Source organism: Rhipicephalus sanguineus, chromosome 1 (genome assembly GCF_013339695.2).
Source record: "Rhipicephalus sanguineus isolate Rsan-2018 chromosome 1, BIME_Rsan_1.4, whole genome shotgun sequence".
Lineage (NCBI taxonomy): Eukaryota > Metazoa > Arthropoda > Arachnida > Ixodida > Ixodidae > Rhipicephalus > Rhipicephalus sanguineus.
Genome location: NC_051176.1, coordinates 57,710,973 through 57,730,001, shown reverse-complemented (window position 1 = coordinate 57,730,001; position 19,029 = coordinate 57,710,973). Strand labels below are relative to the sequence as shown.

Genomic DNA, 19,029 nt, shown 5'->3' with positions numbered 1-19,029 from the left:
ATAAACAATGCATGCAGGTTTGATTTGCACAAGTGTGGGAGGAACCTGCAAGGCGAGGCCCGTGCGTGTCGTCACCACTAAGGCGCTACAGGTGCAAGTTGCGGTTCAATTATTTTTCTTCTTTTTCACGTTAGCAAACAAGGTGACGAGCGGTAAGAAAATGCATAAGCTAAAATGGGCGCCGTGCTTGACAGGGATTTGTGTGTAACGGGAGGGGTTGTTTCACAGAGCACTATACGACCATGCTGCTTTCGAGCAGAAACAGTGAACCAGTTGCGATGAGGTTCAGAGCAGTGGTCCCACCTTCACGGAGCGGCTCTTGAGCGCTACTTTGTGGAGAGCGTTCAGCTCCAAGAGCACAGCGCCCACGCTGGGGCGCTCATTGCACTCGTGGCTCCAGCAGCGCTTCACCAGATCCTGAAGCTCGGTCGCCTCGTCGTTTTCAGCGAACCTCGGTCTCACTCGCAGCCGTACAACCTGAAACGATATGCAATTTCTAGCACTTTACACTGTGCAGCGTACACGGCACTCGCCAACAGAACTGCAGGAAAACTAAACCAAGGTTGTCACGAAAAGTCTCGTGCTTATCACTCGTCTGCAAGCGATTTGCATGCGTCCAAGTGCATAGCACATGCATTTAAGACGTTTATTTTATTTTGGTTATCCGTCCTCTATGTCGCGCGCTTCCACATTACGGGATTTCACACAAGTTGTTAGGCTTGTGTAGCCTTTTGACGAGGCACCTGCCACTCTCCCATCTAGGCCCCTCCACAGGATACTCTGTACACCACACCTATCCTGCACTCAACAAATGTCTTGATATGTTTAACTCTTCATTGTGCTTCTCAAATGTCTCCGCCGTTGTAATCAGCGTTCGATTTATTACATAGACCTTCCTAGGCGCTGAAGTTACTACCTACACTTCCTGCCCGGCACACATTTTTAACAAGTGTTTTATGCCGGGGTCCGCCACGGCTCCACTGACGTATTTCCGTCACGGATATGACGTTGTAAAATATACACTAACAGATGGCAAAGAAAAAAACTAGAAGAAAAAGTTCCATCACCGGGAGTCAAACCTACGACACCTCGCTCCGCAGCGCGCGGCGCGAACCGACTCGGCCACAGACGGCACGTTCCTTAGTATAGTAATGGCGAACTATTTATATACACCATTTACCATTGGCGATACTCCAAGAATGGTGGCGCTTCAGCGTGTTTTCGTTATCACTAGCGAGATGGCGCGAATTGCTCGAAGGGTGCGCTTTAAAGGTCGTCGCCCCGCGCGTTGCAAAGCGCGCGCGCGTCCACAGGGCGTGGTCGCTCGTGCGCGCGCGCTTATCTCGCGATGGGGGTGGTTTGTACGTCTTGTGCTCTCACGGCAAGTTTGCGTTGAAGTTACAGGGAGCACGACGGTCACTTCGCTCAATGCAGCGGCCGCTTTTGCGAAAGGAGCGCGCTGCCCACACAAACTTTAGCGCGGCAGGACATGTGGTGCAACGGCGCATGGTGTGCTTAAGTGGAATCTCTTTATAATTTGATTTTTGGTACAATAATATGCGAACAAATAAACTATAAACTTTGCCACAAAAATTTATAGACTGTGTATGATAGCAGTGGTGTGGTATATGAAAAAATTGCTGTGACAAATAGTTGCTTTTTTCCATTCGGCTTCTTATACGTATTTCATAAGTCCACGTGCTGCGCGCGGTTCGTTATAATTTTTATCTAGGTTAGTGTATTTACAACAAATCTAATAAATTTGAATTTTTTCCTGTACTTCTCTTGATTGGCAAGGTGCTACCATGATGAAGATATATGTGCTACACATCCAGAAGGGCGCACTTTGTCGTTACAGCTCGCTTTAGAGGGACACTAAAGGAGGACACGATTGTTGGCGTATTAGCAAATTACTCTTTCACAATTCCAAAATCCCCACGCCTGCCGCGAGAAGACGCATGGGAAGCGCGAAAACGCGCAAAAATAAATTACGGCTGGTAACGCCACCATGAAATTCCCGCAATAAACGCGTCATAGATTGTGACGGCGTCTGCTAGATCGTACGCAGTTTCTAATTGGTAAAAATGAAGTGCATTGTCGTCCGAGGGGGGCCATATACTTAACATATGAAGCTTTAGAAAATTTCGACAAGCCAAAGTCGCCAAAATACGAAAAATACGCTTTGAAATCCGTGTTGTCACGCCCGAGATTTTGTCGCGAAATTTAAAAATGAAACAGTTGGCCTTGATTTTCTCCTCTATTAATGAATCTCTGTTGGTGAAACTAACGACATTAGATTTCTCAGAGTACAATTTATCAGTCTAAGCCGATTCATTGTTTCACTTTCGTGTCCATTTAAATTTCAATAGAGGGCGCAATAAAAGCAAGCGTTGAAAAAGATTTTGTGAACAAGGCCCCCGTATGGGAGCCGAAACGTCTTTGTTATTTTTTAAGTTTTTGGTCAGAGTATTCTTACTTTTGACCATGAAGAGAGCGTTCTTTTCTCTGTCCCCTCTGTTTTTATTGCGCTCCTTATCAAAACCGGACTCATGCTGGAAATCACTTTTCTTCCTACAATATCTGCTACAAAACGCTCTTGATGATCCCGATGGTATTCCTAGAAAATTGGGTACAGTACACCACTGCCGCACAAACGTTCATCGTATCCAGTTATGTCCTCTCAACTGTTTCCACGGTGAGCCAGCCCCTTTTTACAAGAAAGTACCATAGGTTAAAGTATACTTGCTAGCGAAGCATGCGCCAAGCATGCGTAGATATTTGCCGCTTAATACGGCCCTTGCGGTCGATTCTATCTTCAGGCAACACCACCTAGATTATTGGCTCGGGCCTCTGTCGGGCCCGATCTGGGGTCGGGCCGGGCCGGGCCGGGTAGGCGAAATTTTTTCTCGGGTTCGGGCCGGGCCCGGGTCTCGCTCTGAGTCGCCGGGCTCGGGCAGGTAAATTTGAACGAGTCCCGGGCCCGGGCCGGGCCCGGGCCGAGAATCACGGCCCGTGCAGTGCTCTAGTAGAAGTTATGCCTCGTGAAAGAAAGGAACCGGTCGCGTAACAACCTTGTTAATTTTTCGTATTGCGAAAAGCTACTCATGTCGTCGTACGTGCCGAAGTTGTCTAGCTCTGCCCTCTCGGGAATAAGCAGCGGTCGTCATTATCGTGTCGCATGATACAATAAGCTTGAAGGGCCGCAGTAAAAGAAGGCATGGCAATTGAAAACTAACAAGCCGCCTTAGATTCCAGAAACAGAAAATATAGCTCCAGGAAAATATACCGCAACGCACCTAAAACGCAAGCACTCACAAGAGGAGGCTCATAGGATAACCATTGGGGACCATGCCAAAATGCCAGAGGTAGGTTTTAAGCAGCAACAAAAAACTTATTGAAGCATTGCGAGTAGTGAAATTAAGCCACAATTGCCGAAGCATTAGTATCCAGTTTTTCTGCCTCTTCAGTGAAAATAAAGAGCTATGTTGTGTCTTTCTGTGTCCTCGTTGCGATTGTGCGCTCGTTTCTATCGCCATGACGCACCATCAACAAGGAGATATTTTCAGTTTTCATAAGTAAAAATAAAGTGTAGTATAAAGAGTTCACTCATCGCTGTTCAACGCCGCGCCGTAATTTAAAAAACAGACAGAAATCAATGTGTGAAACAGCGTACAACAAAGTTGAACGTTGAGCAAGTTGGTGACAGTTCACCTTAACGTGTGAAGCAGCGCACGGAGACAAGACACACAGTGAAGAGACGATTTGACGGGACCACCGCTGCACTGGCCACTAGTTTATTTCGCAAAAAACGGGCTTAATATAGATACACACCAGCCTATCACGTGCGACAGGGACTTTCATCGATTCACAGTATAGAACCTTTCACGTTGATCTTCCAAAAAGGAAATTCATATCGCTGAGTACAACTGTTGCATGGCTGATACCACTCTGTTTTCGTTTATTGATATGGAAAGCTTCGATGCTTTCTCTGGTCAGCTGATCCTTATGATTTGAAGCATCCATGTTTTTTGTTGTTGTTTTTTTCAAAATGAATTGGTTGCGAATGCAGCTGTGGTCCTGTCGAAACGTTTCTTATTGTGTGTCTTGTCTCCGTGCGCTTCTTCACACGTTAAGGTGAACAGTGTAAAGTAATGTTGAGCTCTTACAGGCCACACGTACCTGAAACATAACAGGCGTGCTGGTGGAGGCCGTCGAAGGGCCTCGCGCCGGACTGCATCTGCCAGAGGACGACGCCTAGCGAGTAGACGTCGGCGCTGAAGTCCGGCCGCTGGCCTAGGAGGACTTCGGGAGCCATGTACTGCACCGTTCCGCAAACCTGGCCGAGCCAAGGACAGTACGGAATGACAGAACGTATCTGTACCTCTAAACATGACGAGTTCAAAGGGTTATTTTAATGTGTTCCGACGGTATGTGCCGTTTTAACAGTTCTGTTCTTCAAGGTAAGAATGGTATACATGGATGCAAGAAATAAGAAAAACGGACAGCACGAAAGCCGATCATGTATGGTTCTGTTCATTCCTATTTATAAGCGTGTGTGTATTATATATATATATATATATATATATAATATATATATATATATATATATATATATATATATATATATACGGTAGAAAAACAGGTCGACAAACGTGCGAAACAAGTTTTACTAACGTTTCGGCAGGAGGGCCTGCCTTCGTCAGAGTGACGAAGGCAGGCCCTCCTGCCCAAACGTTAGTAAAACTCTCCCTCCAATTCACTCTGACGAAGGCAGGCCCTCCTGCCGAAATGTTAGTAAAAACTTGTGTTTCGCACGTTTGTCGACCTGTTTTTCTACCGCATTTTCCACCGGATCCATTGAATTTCACCCCACCATATATATATATATATATATATATATATATATATATATATATATATATATATATATATATATATATACATATATATCTTGTGCCGCGAGCAACCTGTGACACTCTTGTTTCGCTTCCAAGCACTTCCGGTTTTCCGAAAATTCAGAAATTTCATTTTAAAAAGTAGAACCAGTACGAAATCGATGGTTCTGGTTGAACTTCAGGGTTGTATTGGATACATATGATATCGGAGCATCCGTTTACTTGAGATAAGGGCCAATTAATTGACAGGATAATAAATAAAAACTAATGGAATGAGTTCATTGAAAGACCAGAAGCTAGGGGTGCGCGAATAGTGAAATTTCATCTCGAATCGAATAGTACCGAATAGTGGCCGAAAATATCGAATATCGAATCGAATATCCAATAGTATCGAAGCGTGCACCGCCAGTTACGGCAAGACAAAAAAAAAACAAAAAAAACAAGGAAGCTCCTACGCGGTGACAACTTTGTTGTGCGCTTGTTCGGGGGTCTTCTTTTCATTTTTCCAGCTTTTATGGGCGTGCAACCATCACCTCCAGATTTTTAAAATGATGCCGCTGTGACACTGTTGCACATCATGTCTTTTTTTTTTGTTAATATAAAATGCTTCGAACAGCTATTTTACTGTTTCTTTGCTTCTTCTGATAATCGTAGTCTAATAAAGCAATAGCTGATTTCAGGCAATGCGTGGTTAACAAGCGCCGATTTTATTACCTTCTTTTACGGAATATTGTGCTGTCATGCTGGAATATAAGGCAGCATCTAGTTGCCTACGTATGTCTTTCGAGCAGTACCTTCCAAAGGATGTTGGCGGCGCATGAATTTCTTTGTCAACACATAAGCCACGCTGATACCGTCCAGCCACCGCGCACGGTGAGGATAGCGCAACAGTACGAACTGGATAGCAGATTCTCAGCGTAACGGGGTGTCTGTGAACTTTGTTTACGAACTATCGAAGTGAGATATTTATTTCAGAATAATGTCTGCTCTTTTGCGAAAAGCGGTGAACTACACAATCGTCAGTGCAGGGCTATATATTACTGAAAGAATGCGCAGCACTCTATTGACCGCACATTAAGTTTAAAGAATGTTGCACACACGCCTGCACAAACACGGGCACTCGCACACATACATGGGCAACAGCAGAGGGTGCAGAAAGAGCCCTTTCCTCCCCCCCCCCCCCCCTCCCTAAGAGTCGCACCAGCGCTTGCCCCCTGCCCCATCGCGATGCAACACAGGTTTGCATCCCCCAAGACAAAATCCTGCTGACGCCCCTGCACACATAGATTTGCGTCTGTGGCGCCAGCCTTCATCTTTTGCACACTTGCCGGAACAAATGAGCATTCATTACCAGGCAGAGCTCTCAGACGTCTAGCCCTTAATTTTGTGTGCGGAACGCTTTTTTTTAATGCTTTTTTTCATCTCCAGGCAGCAAAATTCCATTGAACTCACACGATGACCCGCGTCCCTTCCATCAAAGATGCCCGGTTCTTTCTCTCATAGCATTCAATCAACAGCGTGTTCCACTTGAGGATTCTATTACAAAAATAAAATATGTCGTAAATGTCACACAAACGAGTACCGAGTAATCAGCAACGAGTTAAAAGGGGAAAATTTTTGACCTTGGGGTGGGAACCACGGGTCGCGCTGCTCCCAAAGTCGGCCAGTTTGCTGTTTCCATTGTGAACCAGCACGTTGCTTGGCTTGACATCCAGGTGCAACACATTATTTCGATGGCAGTAGTGAAGCGCTGAAGCAAGCTGGCGGCCAAACCTGCCAATAACCAGAAAGTGAGCGCTCGTCCTGTCTGCTCTATCTTCTTGTGCCAGCATCCTTGTGTTTCAAGCACACTCACGGATCATCACAAACTCGCCTCAGTTTCAGTTCTCTTTAAAAAAAGAAGAAGAAAAAGACGCTTTGGAATAGTTACTTTTACATTCATGCATGCATATATATTACTTATACGTGTTAGCAAATATTGGTCACAGCTGGAATAATATCGGTACGTACTTCGGCGGTATCCTACCTAGCACGCAATCGAGGCGCGTCCGATAGAGGGCGACTCCGTAACTCCTCGCGGCCAATGCTAAGGTACGTGCCGTCTGTGGCCGAGTGGCCAATCGTCTGCAGGTCGAGAGCATAGGTCTGGCCGCGCAATCGCCAGAGCAATGCTCTAGACAACACTAGATGGCGCAAACCGCAACTTCGGCACGCGCTCCCGTGGTCCGTATACTTTTGCTCACGGCAGTACGTACCAAAACCACGAATGATTACGAGGCACGCCGTAGTTAAGGACTCCGGAAATTTCGACCATCTGGTGATATTTAACGTGCACTGACGTCGCACAGTACACGGGCCTCTAGCATGTCGCCTCCATCGAAATGCGACCGCCGAGGCCGGGATCGAACCCGCCACCTTCGGGTCAGCAGCTGAATACCGTAACAACATATCACCGAGGCGGGCGTCCCAACTGGACTGCCTTCAGCACTTCGCATAGAAACAGTTGTTTTCGTGTGCTGACGACTGGTGTTCACATATATGTCAAGAAGTCGTCTCTGTTGATAGTATTTCAAATTGCAAAGAACGGGGAAGGATGCGAGCCGGAAGGTGTACAATTCCCGAGGACGAGGTCTGGCATTGGAAAGCACATTAAAAGTGACCTGCAACACTTTTAGAAGTTTTTATGCAATTACTCAACTACAGGAGTCTCTTGCTTCGCGAATCTTGTGAGGACAAAAGTTTTCGAATCCGTCGCGTATAAGCGATGATATTACACGAAACGCTCTCTCTCTCTCTCTCTCCTTTCATATCCACGAGCGTACTGAAAGCTACACGATGGATAACGACAAGGGGCCATGCGCAGCGCAAAGCTGCATTGCGTTTCATCATGGCCTTGAGCATTTTCTTTCTTTCTTCGAACGAACTGACCGCTTCTGTTTCTGACGTGCTCGGCAGCAGCAGTACCAGTACGACGCCGCCCGTGGCCTTTAAGTTTGTAAGCTTGCCCCCACCTGCTGCGCGGTCTTCAAGGAGAGACCAAGCGATTTTTGGCTGCCTTTTTTGACAGTTTACAAATGTTCGCAACGAAGCACAAGCACATTACGCAGACAAAGAAATGGCGGTATCCTTAACAGGCGTGCCTGAGGCGTACGTTATTGGGTTTCCGCGGTTTACGTGCGCTATGTTAATGTACGCTACAATAGCGAGTTTAATGTACGTAATGTTTTAAGTAGGATAATGAATAGCTTTGACTAACGGGGCGGCACCCATAGCTCCCGCTTCGGCGTGAATTCTTGTAATTGCTACGTTCTCGCTATATTCGATCGCCAGTAACTGTTGAAATGAACTGTAACAATGATTGTTCGCGGGCCAGTTGGTACATCTTGAACATGAAACAGCGCGCATAGACGCGCTGTTTCTGTGTGCTTCTTGTAACTTTCTGTCCTGTCTATGCGCGCTGTTTCATGTTCATGTTGAAATGAACTTTAGCTTCCTCTAAACTACCCTGTAACGTTCAGTATGGATGCATAGCACATCCTATTTCAGAGACTGTTCGGCGATTCCGACGTTCCAAGACCAAACGAACTCCGTCTACACAAAAATGACATGCTGGTTGCTTGTATATTGTCTTGGCCTGCACATGCCTGGCACGAGGCACCAGTTGACACCTTGTTTTTTAACGACCCCATTACGTTTTCCTTCCCGCGTGTTAAACAGTTTTGATTGGGCTCGTGCCCTCCTCATCCCACAAATGCCATTGCTTTTATCTCAAAGCAGCGCAGAAGACGGCAACTCAAGACAAAGGAGACCACAGGACGAAGACAAGTACCCTTGTTGAAGTGTTCGCTCTAGAGAGATTTCCTGTTCGACCTTTTTATAAAGCTGGTGAAAGGTTGGTAACTGCCTTTGGGACGTAGTGACATCAGCCGCCACTAACTTTTCGCTTGCAGTTACAGGCTTTTTATTAAGCTTTTAAGAAAGTGTGGGTACTACACGTGAGGACTAAGTGCAAATTCTGCTGTGCTACATCCGCTGTAGGCGAGGTTGCTATGTTGTAGTTTCATATTTGCTCATATATGGGAAAGTAAGCTACAAAAGAGCCGGTAATACATTCATACATGTTTTGACTACTACGAAATGTTTCGACTACCATTTTCTCCATAAATAGATGTGCAAATTGTATGAACAAACAACATACCAACTCTAAGAAAAAGTAACAAATAACAAACGAAACAAACAAAACAAAGCCAGGAGCAACGATTATTATGTAGAATGTGTTTTCATCGCTTTATGGCTCGATATCAGCTCGTATGAGTCTCAGCCGGAACAATTCCCGGCTGTGAATGCCAGGCGCCTGCTGCAACAGAGCCACCACCACAACCATCGAGAGTGGAGCCAGAAAACATTGGTGTTCGTTCAACTACGTGGCCCATTGCAAACAGAAGATGTGTTTTGATAATATTTTATAGGGCTTTACGTGCCGAAACCACGATCACTACGGCACGCCGTAGTTCCTTACGCCGCAGTCTCTCCGGAGTCCACGCCGTAGTGAGGGACTCCAGGTTAATTTTGACCTTCTGAGGCTCTTTAACTTGCACCTAACTCAAAGTGCACGGGTGTTCTTGCATTTCGCCCCCATCGAAATGCGGCCGCCCTGCGAAGGGGCGCTTTGAAAAAATTGGGGGACGCTTAAGCTTCGCCTTTAAGAGTTGAACGCGATAGCGATATCCTGCCCCTTGTGCGCACTTCGAACACTACGAGTGTTTAACAGAATGCGCGCAATAAGGTGTGTGCCTTATGTAATGGGTAGCATGCTTTAAACCAGGAGCAATTATGCGCGAGAAACTTTTTCGGAGCTGCGATGCACCCACTACGTGGTCTTAAGGGAATACGCGCAGTAATGTGTGTGCCTTTTGTAATGGGTGGCTGTCTTTAAACCACCAAGTCGTTATGATATTGACATGGTGTGACGCCCGATGGCAATGTACGCTTGTACCACGCAATATTACTGCGATATTACATCTCGTACTGTGACACCTGTATACAGGACGCGTATTTTTGGGAAGCATGAAAGTTACTTTCAGTGCAGCTCCAAGCAGAGGCTGTGCTATTATTGTGCACTGTAATACTAAGTGTGATAAATACCATGAAAGAAAGAGAGAAAAAAAAAAGGCGTGGCTGTGTTGTAGAACACCTGCTTGCCACGCAGACGGCCTGGGTTCGATTCTCACTCAGACCCAACATTTTTATTATTTATTTTATTTGCAGCTTTTTCGATTTTTCGGTCACGGGCAAGATGATGATTTTTCGCTCACAACCGACGGTGCCGGCGCCGACGCCGGCACCGTTGCGATACGAGCTCTTTAACGCTATCGCGTTAAAATATCACCGGAACGCAAACGGATTCCCTCCACCAGAGTGTCATTTGATGCTGAAATAAAAGTTGACTGATTCAAGATTGTGCAGTGCCACTTGTAAATGGTTATAAAGGATTTTGACGTTTATACACTTGAGAGCTTGCACACTTCAGTTCCGGAATAAAGCAAGCACCGTCATTTAAATATTTCAATATTACTTAGCAAATCCCTCGCGATTGCTTTATCACTTGGGTCACATATTTACCGATTTTTGCAGACGCCAGTAATTGCTGAAAAAAATTACATTATCTCCATAGTAGTATTATCGTAAGCTTCGACTGTTCTCTCCGCATTTAAAGCATATAATAAGAGGTAGGAGAAGGAAAGAAAGGCTGAGACGTCAACCAGAAGCCATTCCGGTTTGCAACGCTACACAGACGGAATGAGAGTAAGGGATGATAAAAAGGAAAAGCGGGAAGGGAGGGACAACGTGGATAACATTTGTACAAGGCCCCCCTTTGAGAATGAACTTATTCTCAAAGGCTGAGCAAGTGCAAAGAGCGATTCCCGGCGAAAGTCGATCCGCACGAGTCTTCAGGCATTCTGTTCTCACCTGGATACGTCGAGGGTTCCGAAGGGGCCGCGCTCGTCCAGCAGATGCTGGAGGGTGCGTGGGCCTCCGTACTCCATCACCACGAGAAAGCGGCGAGGCTCCAGCTGCGCCACACACAAGGTGCGCACCACGTGCCGATGCACCAGCTGGGATGCGTTCCGCTCGCTGGGTGCGTCTACATTGCGCACGTCCTTCACAGCGACCAGGCGCCCTGCGAACGCGCGCCGCTTTCACAGCAAATGCGAGGGCATCGACTGAATGTTCGACCTACTAATCAAGTGCGTGGACTTCTGAATTAAAGTTGCGGAAAACGGTGTATTTACGGTTAACTTTCAGCTGCGCCATACTCGGCTGATATGTTTCTTGCGAGCTGTCAGCGTAGACGAGTTAAGCTGTCTCTCACCTGCCAGTACAGTAAGGAAAAAAAAAGAAGAAAACAGATGAAGTTGGTGGTTAGAAAGCTAGAATTTTGTTTACTCTCTTTTTCCTCTGTGTGAATGCGCCGAGATGGAACCACGTACCACGCAAGCCATAATCTCCGTCTGTGCATCGGGCTTACCGTCACTCTAAAAAACACCTAACACCAATGTTGCTTACCACTCAAACGCCACAGACAGTGCAACCAACGTTGAAATCACAAAGCAACATATTCAAGTGGTCAAGTTGAAGTGGTCGATGGCAGTGCCACTCACATCAACCGTGGACTAATTTTAACGCTTCCCCATGGGGCCTAGCGGCACCTTGGTAGAACTCGCCCTTTGGCTTCGCCCTACATGAGATCATTCTTCAGCGTAAACACACTTATTTATGTTACGTGACGGGTAGCTAAATTCCGTCACATTGCCTTCATTACGTCAGTAAGGAAACATTTCTCGAACAACGAAGCATTTAGTTTATGAGCAGTATCACAAAGCGTCCTGATGATTTATCTTAATGCAAAGTTCTCAATAGTGAAATTGAAGCAGAAAAGCAACAACGTGATAATTGTTCAGAAGCAATTTTTGTACTTAGCATCATTTTTAAAAACTAGACAGCTTCTAAACTATTTCAGTTTTTGAAATCTTTGGCAAACTGCACTGATGTACCAGTTAACAGCAGTTATTTTTACCTGTGCGCAAAATTCTGCATTCATGAATTTGAAAACTCAAGTAGAGTGGCTAGGTTCGTCGCCACAGGGAAGGTGTGGAAGGAAGTACTGTGGTAGCGCAAGGAAAAAAAACAGATACGGCAGGTATCTTCGATTCGCAGAAAGCAGAGTGCGATCGAAGTTCTTATTCCGCCCTAACATTTACTGTAATAAAGGCAACTGTTACAAAATCCGAATTATGTATATGCAAGCTCCGCAACGTGTGTGAAAGTGGAATGGCAAAGCGAGGCGAGCTTGTATACGGTAATTCATTTTTTCAATGCTATAGTATATGACACTCGTTGTCGTGTGTGTATTTGAGCAGCGTGAATGAAGCCACGTTTTTTTTTTTCTTTTTGAAAGCCTGTAACTTCCTTTCTGCGACGCCAATACGTGGAGAGCGGTGAAAAAAGCATAGTATACGCTAACGTTACAGTAATCGCGCTTCGGCTAAAAGAAAAAAAAAATATTATGCGCATGGTGGGCCCGATGATAACAGTCAGAATGCGTCAGTGTCCGCGCAGAAGTGCTATTTGCTCCTGAATATTCGATTCTTTAATCGCATGGGCCAGCGAAAATACTCATATCAGATGGAAGAGGAAAGCTGTGCATATGGCTCTGGATGTAATCCCACGACGCTTCGCCGGTCATTTTTCGAAGCAGCAGTCATTTCTGTTTTCTTATTTGCTTACTTGTTAAGATGCCATTATGATTGCGTTAATATTTCTTGCACCGGTAAAAACACTGTCAAAGCGTTGCCGCGGGATATACCGGAATGTCATCGATATGTCGCACGTGCGTTATCGCTATAAAAATTCTAAAGCAATAAAAGAGCTCCAGATGAACTGCGAAATGCCGCTCGCGTATCTAAAGCCTATTTCGAGTGCTGCGTGTTTGTCGTTTTGCACGCGTGACTCTATACATGTAATAGATACGAGCCATGGACGGCTTCATAAAGCGGATTCGCATTGCTTGAATGACGTGCCTGAAACCCCAAGATCGCTGGCTCGATTCAACCGGCTCAGATATCTTTCTTGCGTGCCATGCATCAATTGAAACACCAACAATCCAACAAAATCGATTCACTAGCACGTTCGCAGTAACGGTGATCTGGCACGCAAGCGCGTTTTCTCCTGAATAACTATAGATACGGATGAAAGCGCACAGGTTGGGCGGAAAGGAGCTGCGCAGTGGAACTGGCAGTCTTCAAATTTAAAGTTTTACTTACAGTAGGATAGTGATCACTACGGGTGAGGCTGAAAATGTTCCAACCACCGGCTCAAAACATACCAGCTCACAGTGCTGCATATTGTTAAACACTAGGTGTAGGGTTGCAGTCTGTGCAGTGCGCTGGGTAGTTCTTATGCGTAGCTCCTGCATTGTGCAATTTTTTTTTTCGCACACCCGTCATTTCACTGCAACCCAAAGACGTCATCAGAAGAACAACAGTCCTTGTGCTGTCACATCGCACGTGAAACTGTCATGTTATTTGAAATGATTCAAATAATTCTGCTGCTCATTTGCTCTGTTACACTTTTGAAATATCGGGAAGTGCTGTGGTTCAGGTAGCTGACGCGTCAACGAAGAATGCTTGATTTTCAGTGGTTTCTGTGGCATCATTTTCGACGGTTCAAAAAAGTTTAGTAGAAGTATAATAGCGCGAGCTCAGCGTACGCGAATCTTAGATAACAAAACAGGGTCTCTATTGAAATTATATTCAGATATTGATTTTATTTCGCCTACAGTGTTAATGAAGCGAGGTTTATTAATGTAGTGTGTCCTGCCGTCAGCCGGCACAGCATGCATTCCGCAAAGTGTCGTTGGTGCCCTCGCTGTTTTCTATCACTGACGAGTGTGTGCGCCAGTGACGTGTGTAGACTGTGCGTGAAGGAGAGAGCTACCGCGGCTCACATCCTTTGGGACTGTAGCGTAAATCCGAGAGAAGCCAGTGAGAAGACGACGATCCCGCCGCAGCTAGAGGCTGCAACGAGGATCTACGATCAAGACACACAACTCAAGGCCGTCCAGCAGGTCTCGGCAGCTCTAGAGAGACAGCGACCGAGCGAAACCGAGGAGAAGGGGGGCCGCGGCCCTCTCGGACCCGCGGAAGTAGCTCGGGAGCAAGGCCTCGAAGAGCACAACGCACGAGACTGACGTAATGGCCGCGTCGCGATGAAAGCTCGTCCTCCCTGCGTGGAGGGAGCCTCATCATCTCTGCAGGCATTTTATAAAGTTGTTCTCTCTCTCTCTCTCTCTCTCTGAAGCTTAACCTTGAAATCGAGCTTTGCCTACGACGACATTTTAAAAATTTGGGTCAGAGGCGGACGTTCCCTGAGAGAGAAGAGGGCGAAGGCAAGAAAACTAACCAGGTTGCACTTGGTTTTCTACCTTGTAAACGGAAAGGGAGACGTGGAAACGAAAAAAAAAAAAAATAAGTTATGCGCGCGAACATCCAGAATTGCGCAGTGGATTGAAAAATCGGCGTAGTGCCGTGCTACGGATTTGTTTTGATCGCGTCTTGGGGTTCCTTAACGCGTACATAATGTAAGTATATGAGCGCCTTTGCATTTCTCCCTCAAGTTGCGGCCACCACGGCAATGATTCGAAAGCGCGACCTCGCAAAATAGCAGGACGCCATAGCCACAAAGCCACCGCGACTTGTCGACATTAACGCTGAGAAATTTGTTCAAGGGCGCATATGACGTGTCGAGTCCTGCGCTGATACGTCATTGTCTAAAAATGTCGCTTGCTTCCAGCCTGCATGCACCTCGTAGGCGTTCGTTTTGTCACATAATAAAGATAACGTTGGTAGCGAATGTTAACTGACTGGAACTTACTTTCTACTGGAGCCGACGAAGTGATCTTGATCGTGGAAGCTTTGGACACAGCAGTTTAGGTCTTCACCTATTTTGATTCTGAATTTGGATAGTCGAACCTTGCGCCGTTAAAGGCTCTCTAGTTGTGACGTCAGTGCACAGTGTACAATGTTGAACAGTTCATAATACCACATATGCTGTACTGGAACTGTAAAACACACTATACGTAGCACACCTGCTACTCCTTCATATATTTCGATGGAGGGTGATGTTTGATCGAAAATAAATAATGAAAATATGTGTTTTGCTTAAATAGTCAAACCCTTCATCAAGTGCCCCCCCCCCCCCCCCGAAAAAAATTCCTGGCTGCGGACGGGCCTGCCTTCAAGACTGCAACTTCAAGGTTGCAGCCTTGCAGAAGATAAGTCGGCTTGTACAAACATTGGCACTAGCGACACTCCGTGTTCCAAGGATTTTCGTCTCTTCAAGTTTCTATCTTCCCCTTAGCGTCTACCTAATTACATTTTATGCACAAGGCCACGAGAGCCCTATTGTACTATTGTGCTTCTACCTTGCTGAAGGTAGAAGACGACCGGACTTCAAGAGCGTCTGAACTACCAGCGCGAATTAGTGTTGTGTGTGTTCACACTAACTGTTCATTTCTTCTTCTTGCTGCTGTTCCTTCCTCTATCTTATCTGTTATTCCCCCTTTCCCCCACCCCACGGGTAGGGCAACCAACCGAGCCGGAGCTTGGTTAACCTTCCTGCTTTTCCTCTTCGTTTCTCTCTCTCTTTCTAATTACATTTTGATGCGAATGACCATGCACCGGAACCCATTTAATGGCTTTGCTATGGAACGCAATGACACAGCATTACCTTACTTCTTTACTGCCCCGGCTGCACTTGAGCGTTACAGCGAAGCCGTGCCGCATTTGATCCATTACCGGCTAGCTTACATATCTGTGAAGTATAGCTGCGCCCTCAGCGTCCATTATATAAAAATAAGCGTCCTCAGCGCACATTATATATGTGCAGCAAGTATGTACCTGAATTGGCCATGGCTGAAAACTACTGGCCTGGTAACGCCAGTCTTGAGTTTAGTCTAAGTACAGACGAGGCAGGCAGGAACCAATGGATGGTGCTAGAGTTAAGCTTGCGGAAAAATAATAAAGAATACATATAGCTCATAACATGATAGAATAATACAGACCCCTGAAATCATGGTAGACGAATGGATACCAGCGTACAGCATTCAATCTTCAATTAAAGGAATCAAATCATTTTTAACTTCATTCATTGTCACCGTTAACTAATCACAGAGATATCGAGAAATGGCTGAAGTAACCAGATTCATATAGAAAAGCTGACGTCAGCAAGTATCTTCCAGAGATCATGGCGCCATCTGTTATTAATCTACAAGACTGAATGCCACATTTCCTTCGTGAAGCTGGTACACAAATATTAACAGATAATTGCTTTGCACAGACAGCTACTACATTTACTGGTGCCATACTTAACTACTGGGACTTAACGTCCCGAAAGCGATAGTTCTCGCTACAGAGGCACTGTTGTAAAGCGATCAGGGATAATTTAAGATACCTTGCGCTTCTTAAAGTGTACCTTAATATTAAATACGTAGGAGTTCTTGGAATTCCTCCGTGCCAGAAAGCTACAAGGGGCGGTAATCAAACTCACGGCCTTCCATTTACAGCAAACAATACATACTCTGCTACGTCACTGCAAGATGCTCTCAACACATTTTGTACGCGAACAAATCGATCATGAACCACGAAAATATTTAGCTCTAACAAATGGTTTTCTGGCGACATAGGGCACGTGAGAAGCAGGGCAAAAGTCGTTAACGGTAGACATTGACTAGATAAAAGCAGGCGTAAGATCAACTTATAATTGTATTTATATTTACGGTAATGCATGCGCAAAGGAATGGTAAATGGCTGCAGTTAAGCGCCAGAATCTGCACATTAGCATTGAGATATATACAGACACACCGCTGTACACGCAACATAGTTACCAAAACGTGGTGAAGCGTACAGCGATAATTTGTTCTTGTCGTTTGTGGCGTACCTTTGATCTGCACTCCAAAAACCCTGCCGAAGGCACCTCTTCCGAGACGTTGCAGGGGTAGTCCCTTGGTCGTGGTAGAAGACGTTATTGCTGTGCGGTGGAGCGCACTGTCATCCTCTCCAACCGCGGCCGGTATCAGTCCATCGCGAACGTGTTCTTGAATCTGCGCCAGACACGGTTGGTCTTGAGCCGATGCGTCGATGACTTCCAGAAATAGTCGTTCCAAGGCCAAGATTGAGCTGCCACTTTTGCTTATACGAAAGGAAGACTTGAACAAGTCACCCTCTCCAGAAGATCCCGAACTAATCAAGGAAGCACGCAACTGTTCAATCTCAGGCGACCACTCTCCCGAATTTTTCGATGTAACCGAGGACCTGACGGATGAAATGGATTCAGCATTCCGGCTTCCCGATCGGCCAGACAAAAACCGCAAGGCGGAAGCGCCAGGGGTTCCAAGTGGCTTAGACGAGGACGATTGCTTACGTTCTTGACTGGCCTTGTTTTCTTCGATGATGTCGAGCTTTTTGGGGTTCTTGCACGTAGACGACATAAACACAGAGCTGGAGCACGACTTGCTGTAGCGGTCAGGTGTGAACGACGACGTCTGTTGACGGCAGTCTGAAACGCTGCTACGCGAGCCATGTTGCGGCAGTAAGGGGTTAGTGGGACTCGCGTCGTCAACCCGAAGGCTGTTGTTCAGTGGTGATGGCAGTGGTATGTCATCGGTCAGGCGCGGAGAAGGCAGATCAGCCTCGACGTCAAGGCACCCAATCGGGAGCGGCGGATCGACGTTGTCCAGGATACGTTGATCGGCGTTCCAGAGCGGATACTGCCGACCGGACCTTTCTGCCAGCAACAGCCCATCGATGTGCTCATCATCGTCGCCGGCTTGTCGCAGCCTTTCCACGTAAGATGGCCACTCCTCAGACTCTAAAATACTCTTCGCGATGTCGTCCGTAAGGGCCAGAAGTTGGCCGGCGTCTTCGCCAATGTTCACCTCATCTTCTTGTATAACACCATCGGTAAGATCGTGTTCAGCAGCAAGGAATACTTCAGCCATAACAGATGTCGACAGACTGATTTTTCTGGGGGCAGCTTCAAGGCTCAGCGAGTGCCCTTCCGTAGTTCGTCAATCGACAAGTGCAAGAATATTAAGATAAATTATGACCCCAACATTGTCAACGAGAATTCCGTTCAAGATGGGCCTTTTGGAGGATCCGTAAACTTTTTTGCACCGCGTACTTCGAGCCTCATTCCGGACCACGCCCCCGACGTAACCAGCTGATGAAGATGCTTACCCTTTCACACCATTTGCCGGGCACTTGCGGCTTTCCTGGAGTCAGCTCGCCATCGAATACTGATCCAGCATACTTGCTCCCATTTCTGATGCACTGCTGTGGAGTGGAGCTTTCGGGATAGAAGTGAAAGTTGCAGTACTGGCGGCGCCATGGCAGCACATGCTCTGCATAGGGCTAACATGTCTCTCGCTCGCGAGGTGCGTCACGGAAATTTAACATGCCATGCGCAGTCCGCAGTAATCGCTGATAGATCCGAAGTAAGATAGACGGCTCCTATTACATTTTATCAATGATACGTATACTCAGCCTGGCGTGCACATGCGCAGGCATTGAAAAGACAGAAAAAGAAAGGAAGGAGCCTCGTACTTTGCGACGACCAAAACGAAAAAAAATTCGACAGCAGATCGAGGCTCACGTTGCAGCGCCAATTCCGTTTCCTTTTTTCTGTGCGCATACTATTTATCGTCTACAACTTCGCACTCTGAGCGCATGGCTCCAGCGAGGAAGCGTTAAAATCTTAGTTGCTGAAATGTGCTGAAGATGTTTTAGTGCCTCTTTGTTAAGTCATGACAAAAATACTGTAATATATAGGAACGTCACTAATGAATGTAAGTTTGGTGGCCGATAGAAAATATTGTCATTTTACAGCTTAAAACCATGCAGGAACGATAAAGAGCAAGAGTAATAATTTATGTCATAGAGACATTATTTCGTTATACCAGACACGCGAGATAACGCGATGCTTCACGCCTGCGTGCACTAAAATAGATTTCTAGTTTCTAGAACGGTGAAGAGTGATTTTATACGTGCGCTTTTGCTTTTATAACGATAGCATTCAG

At 46.2% G+C, this 19,029-nt stretch overlaps 1 protein-coding gene across 1 annotated transcript; it reads right to left on the bottom strand.

The window, feature by feature from the left end:
* Positions 1-285: 285 nt before the first annotated feature.
* Positions 286-18,410, bottom strand: LOC119391708 (serine/threonine-protein kinase mos). Its single transcript, XM_049416201.1, has 6 exons — positions 16,893-18,410; positions 10,866-11,076; positions 6,518-6,668; positions 4,180-4,336; positions 921-925; positions 286-477 (listed from the first exon to the last, which is right to left on the bottom strand). Exons 1-6 carry the CDS (start codon positions 17,950-17,952, stop codon positions 286-288), a joined length of 1,776 nt encoding a protein of 591 aa, XP_049272158.1. The 5' UTR covers positions 17,953-18,410.
* Positions 18,411-19,029: the final 619 nt, after the last annotated feature.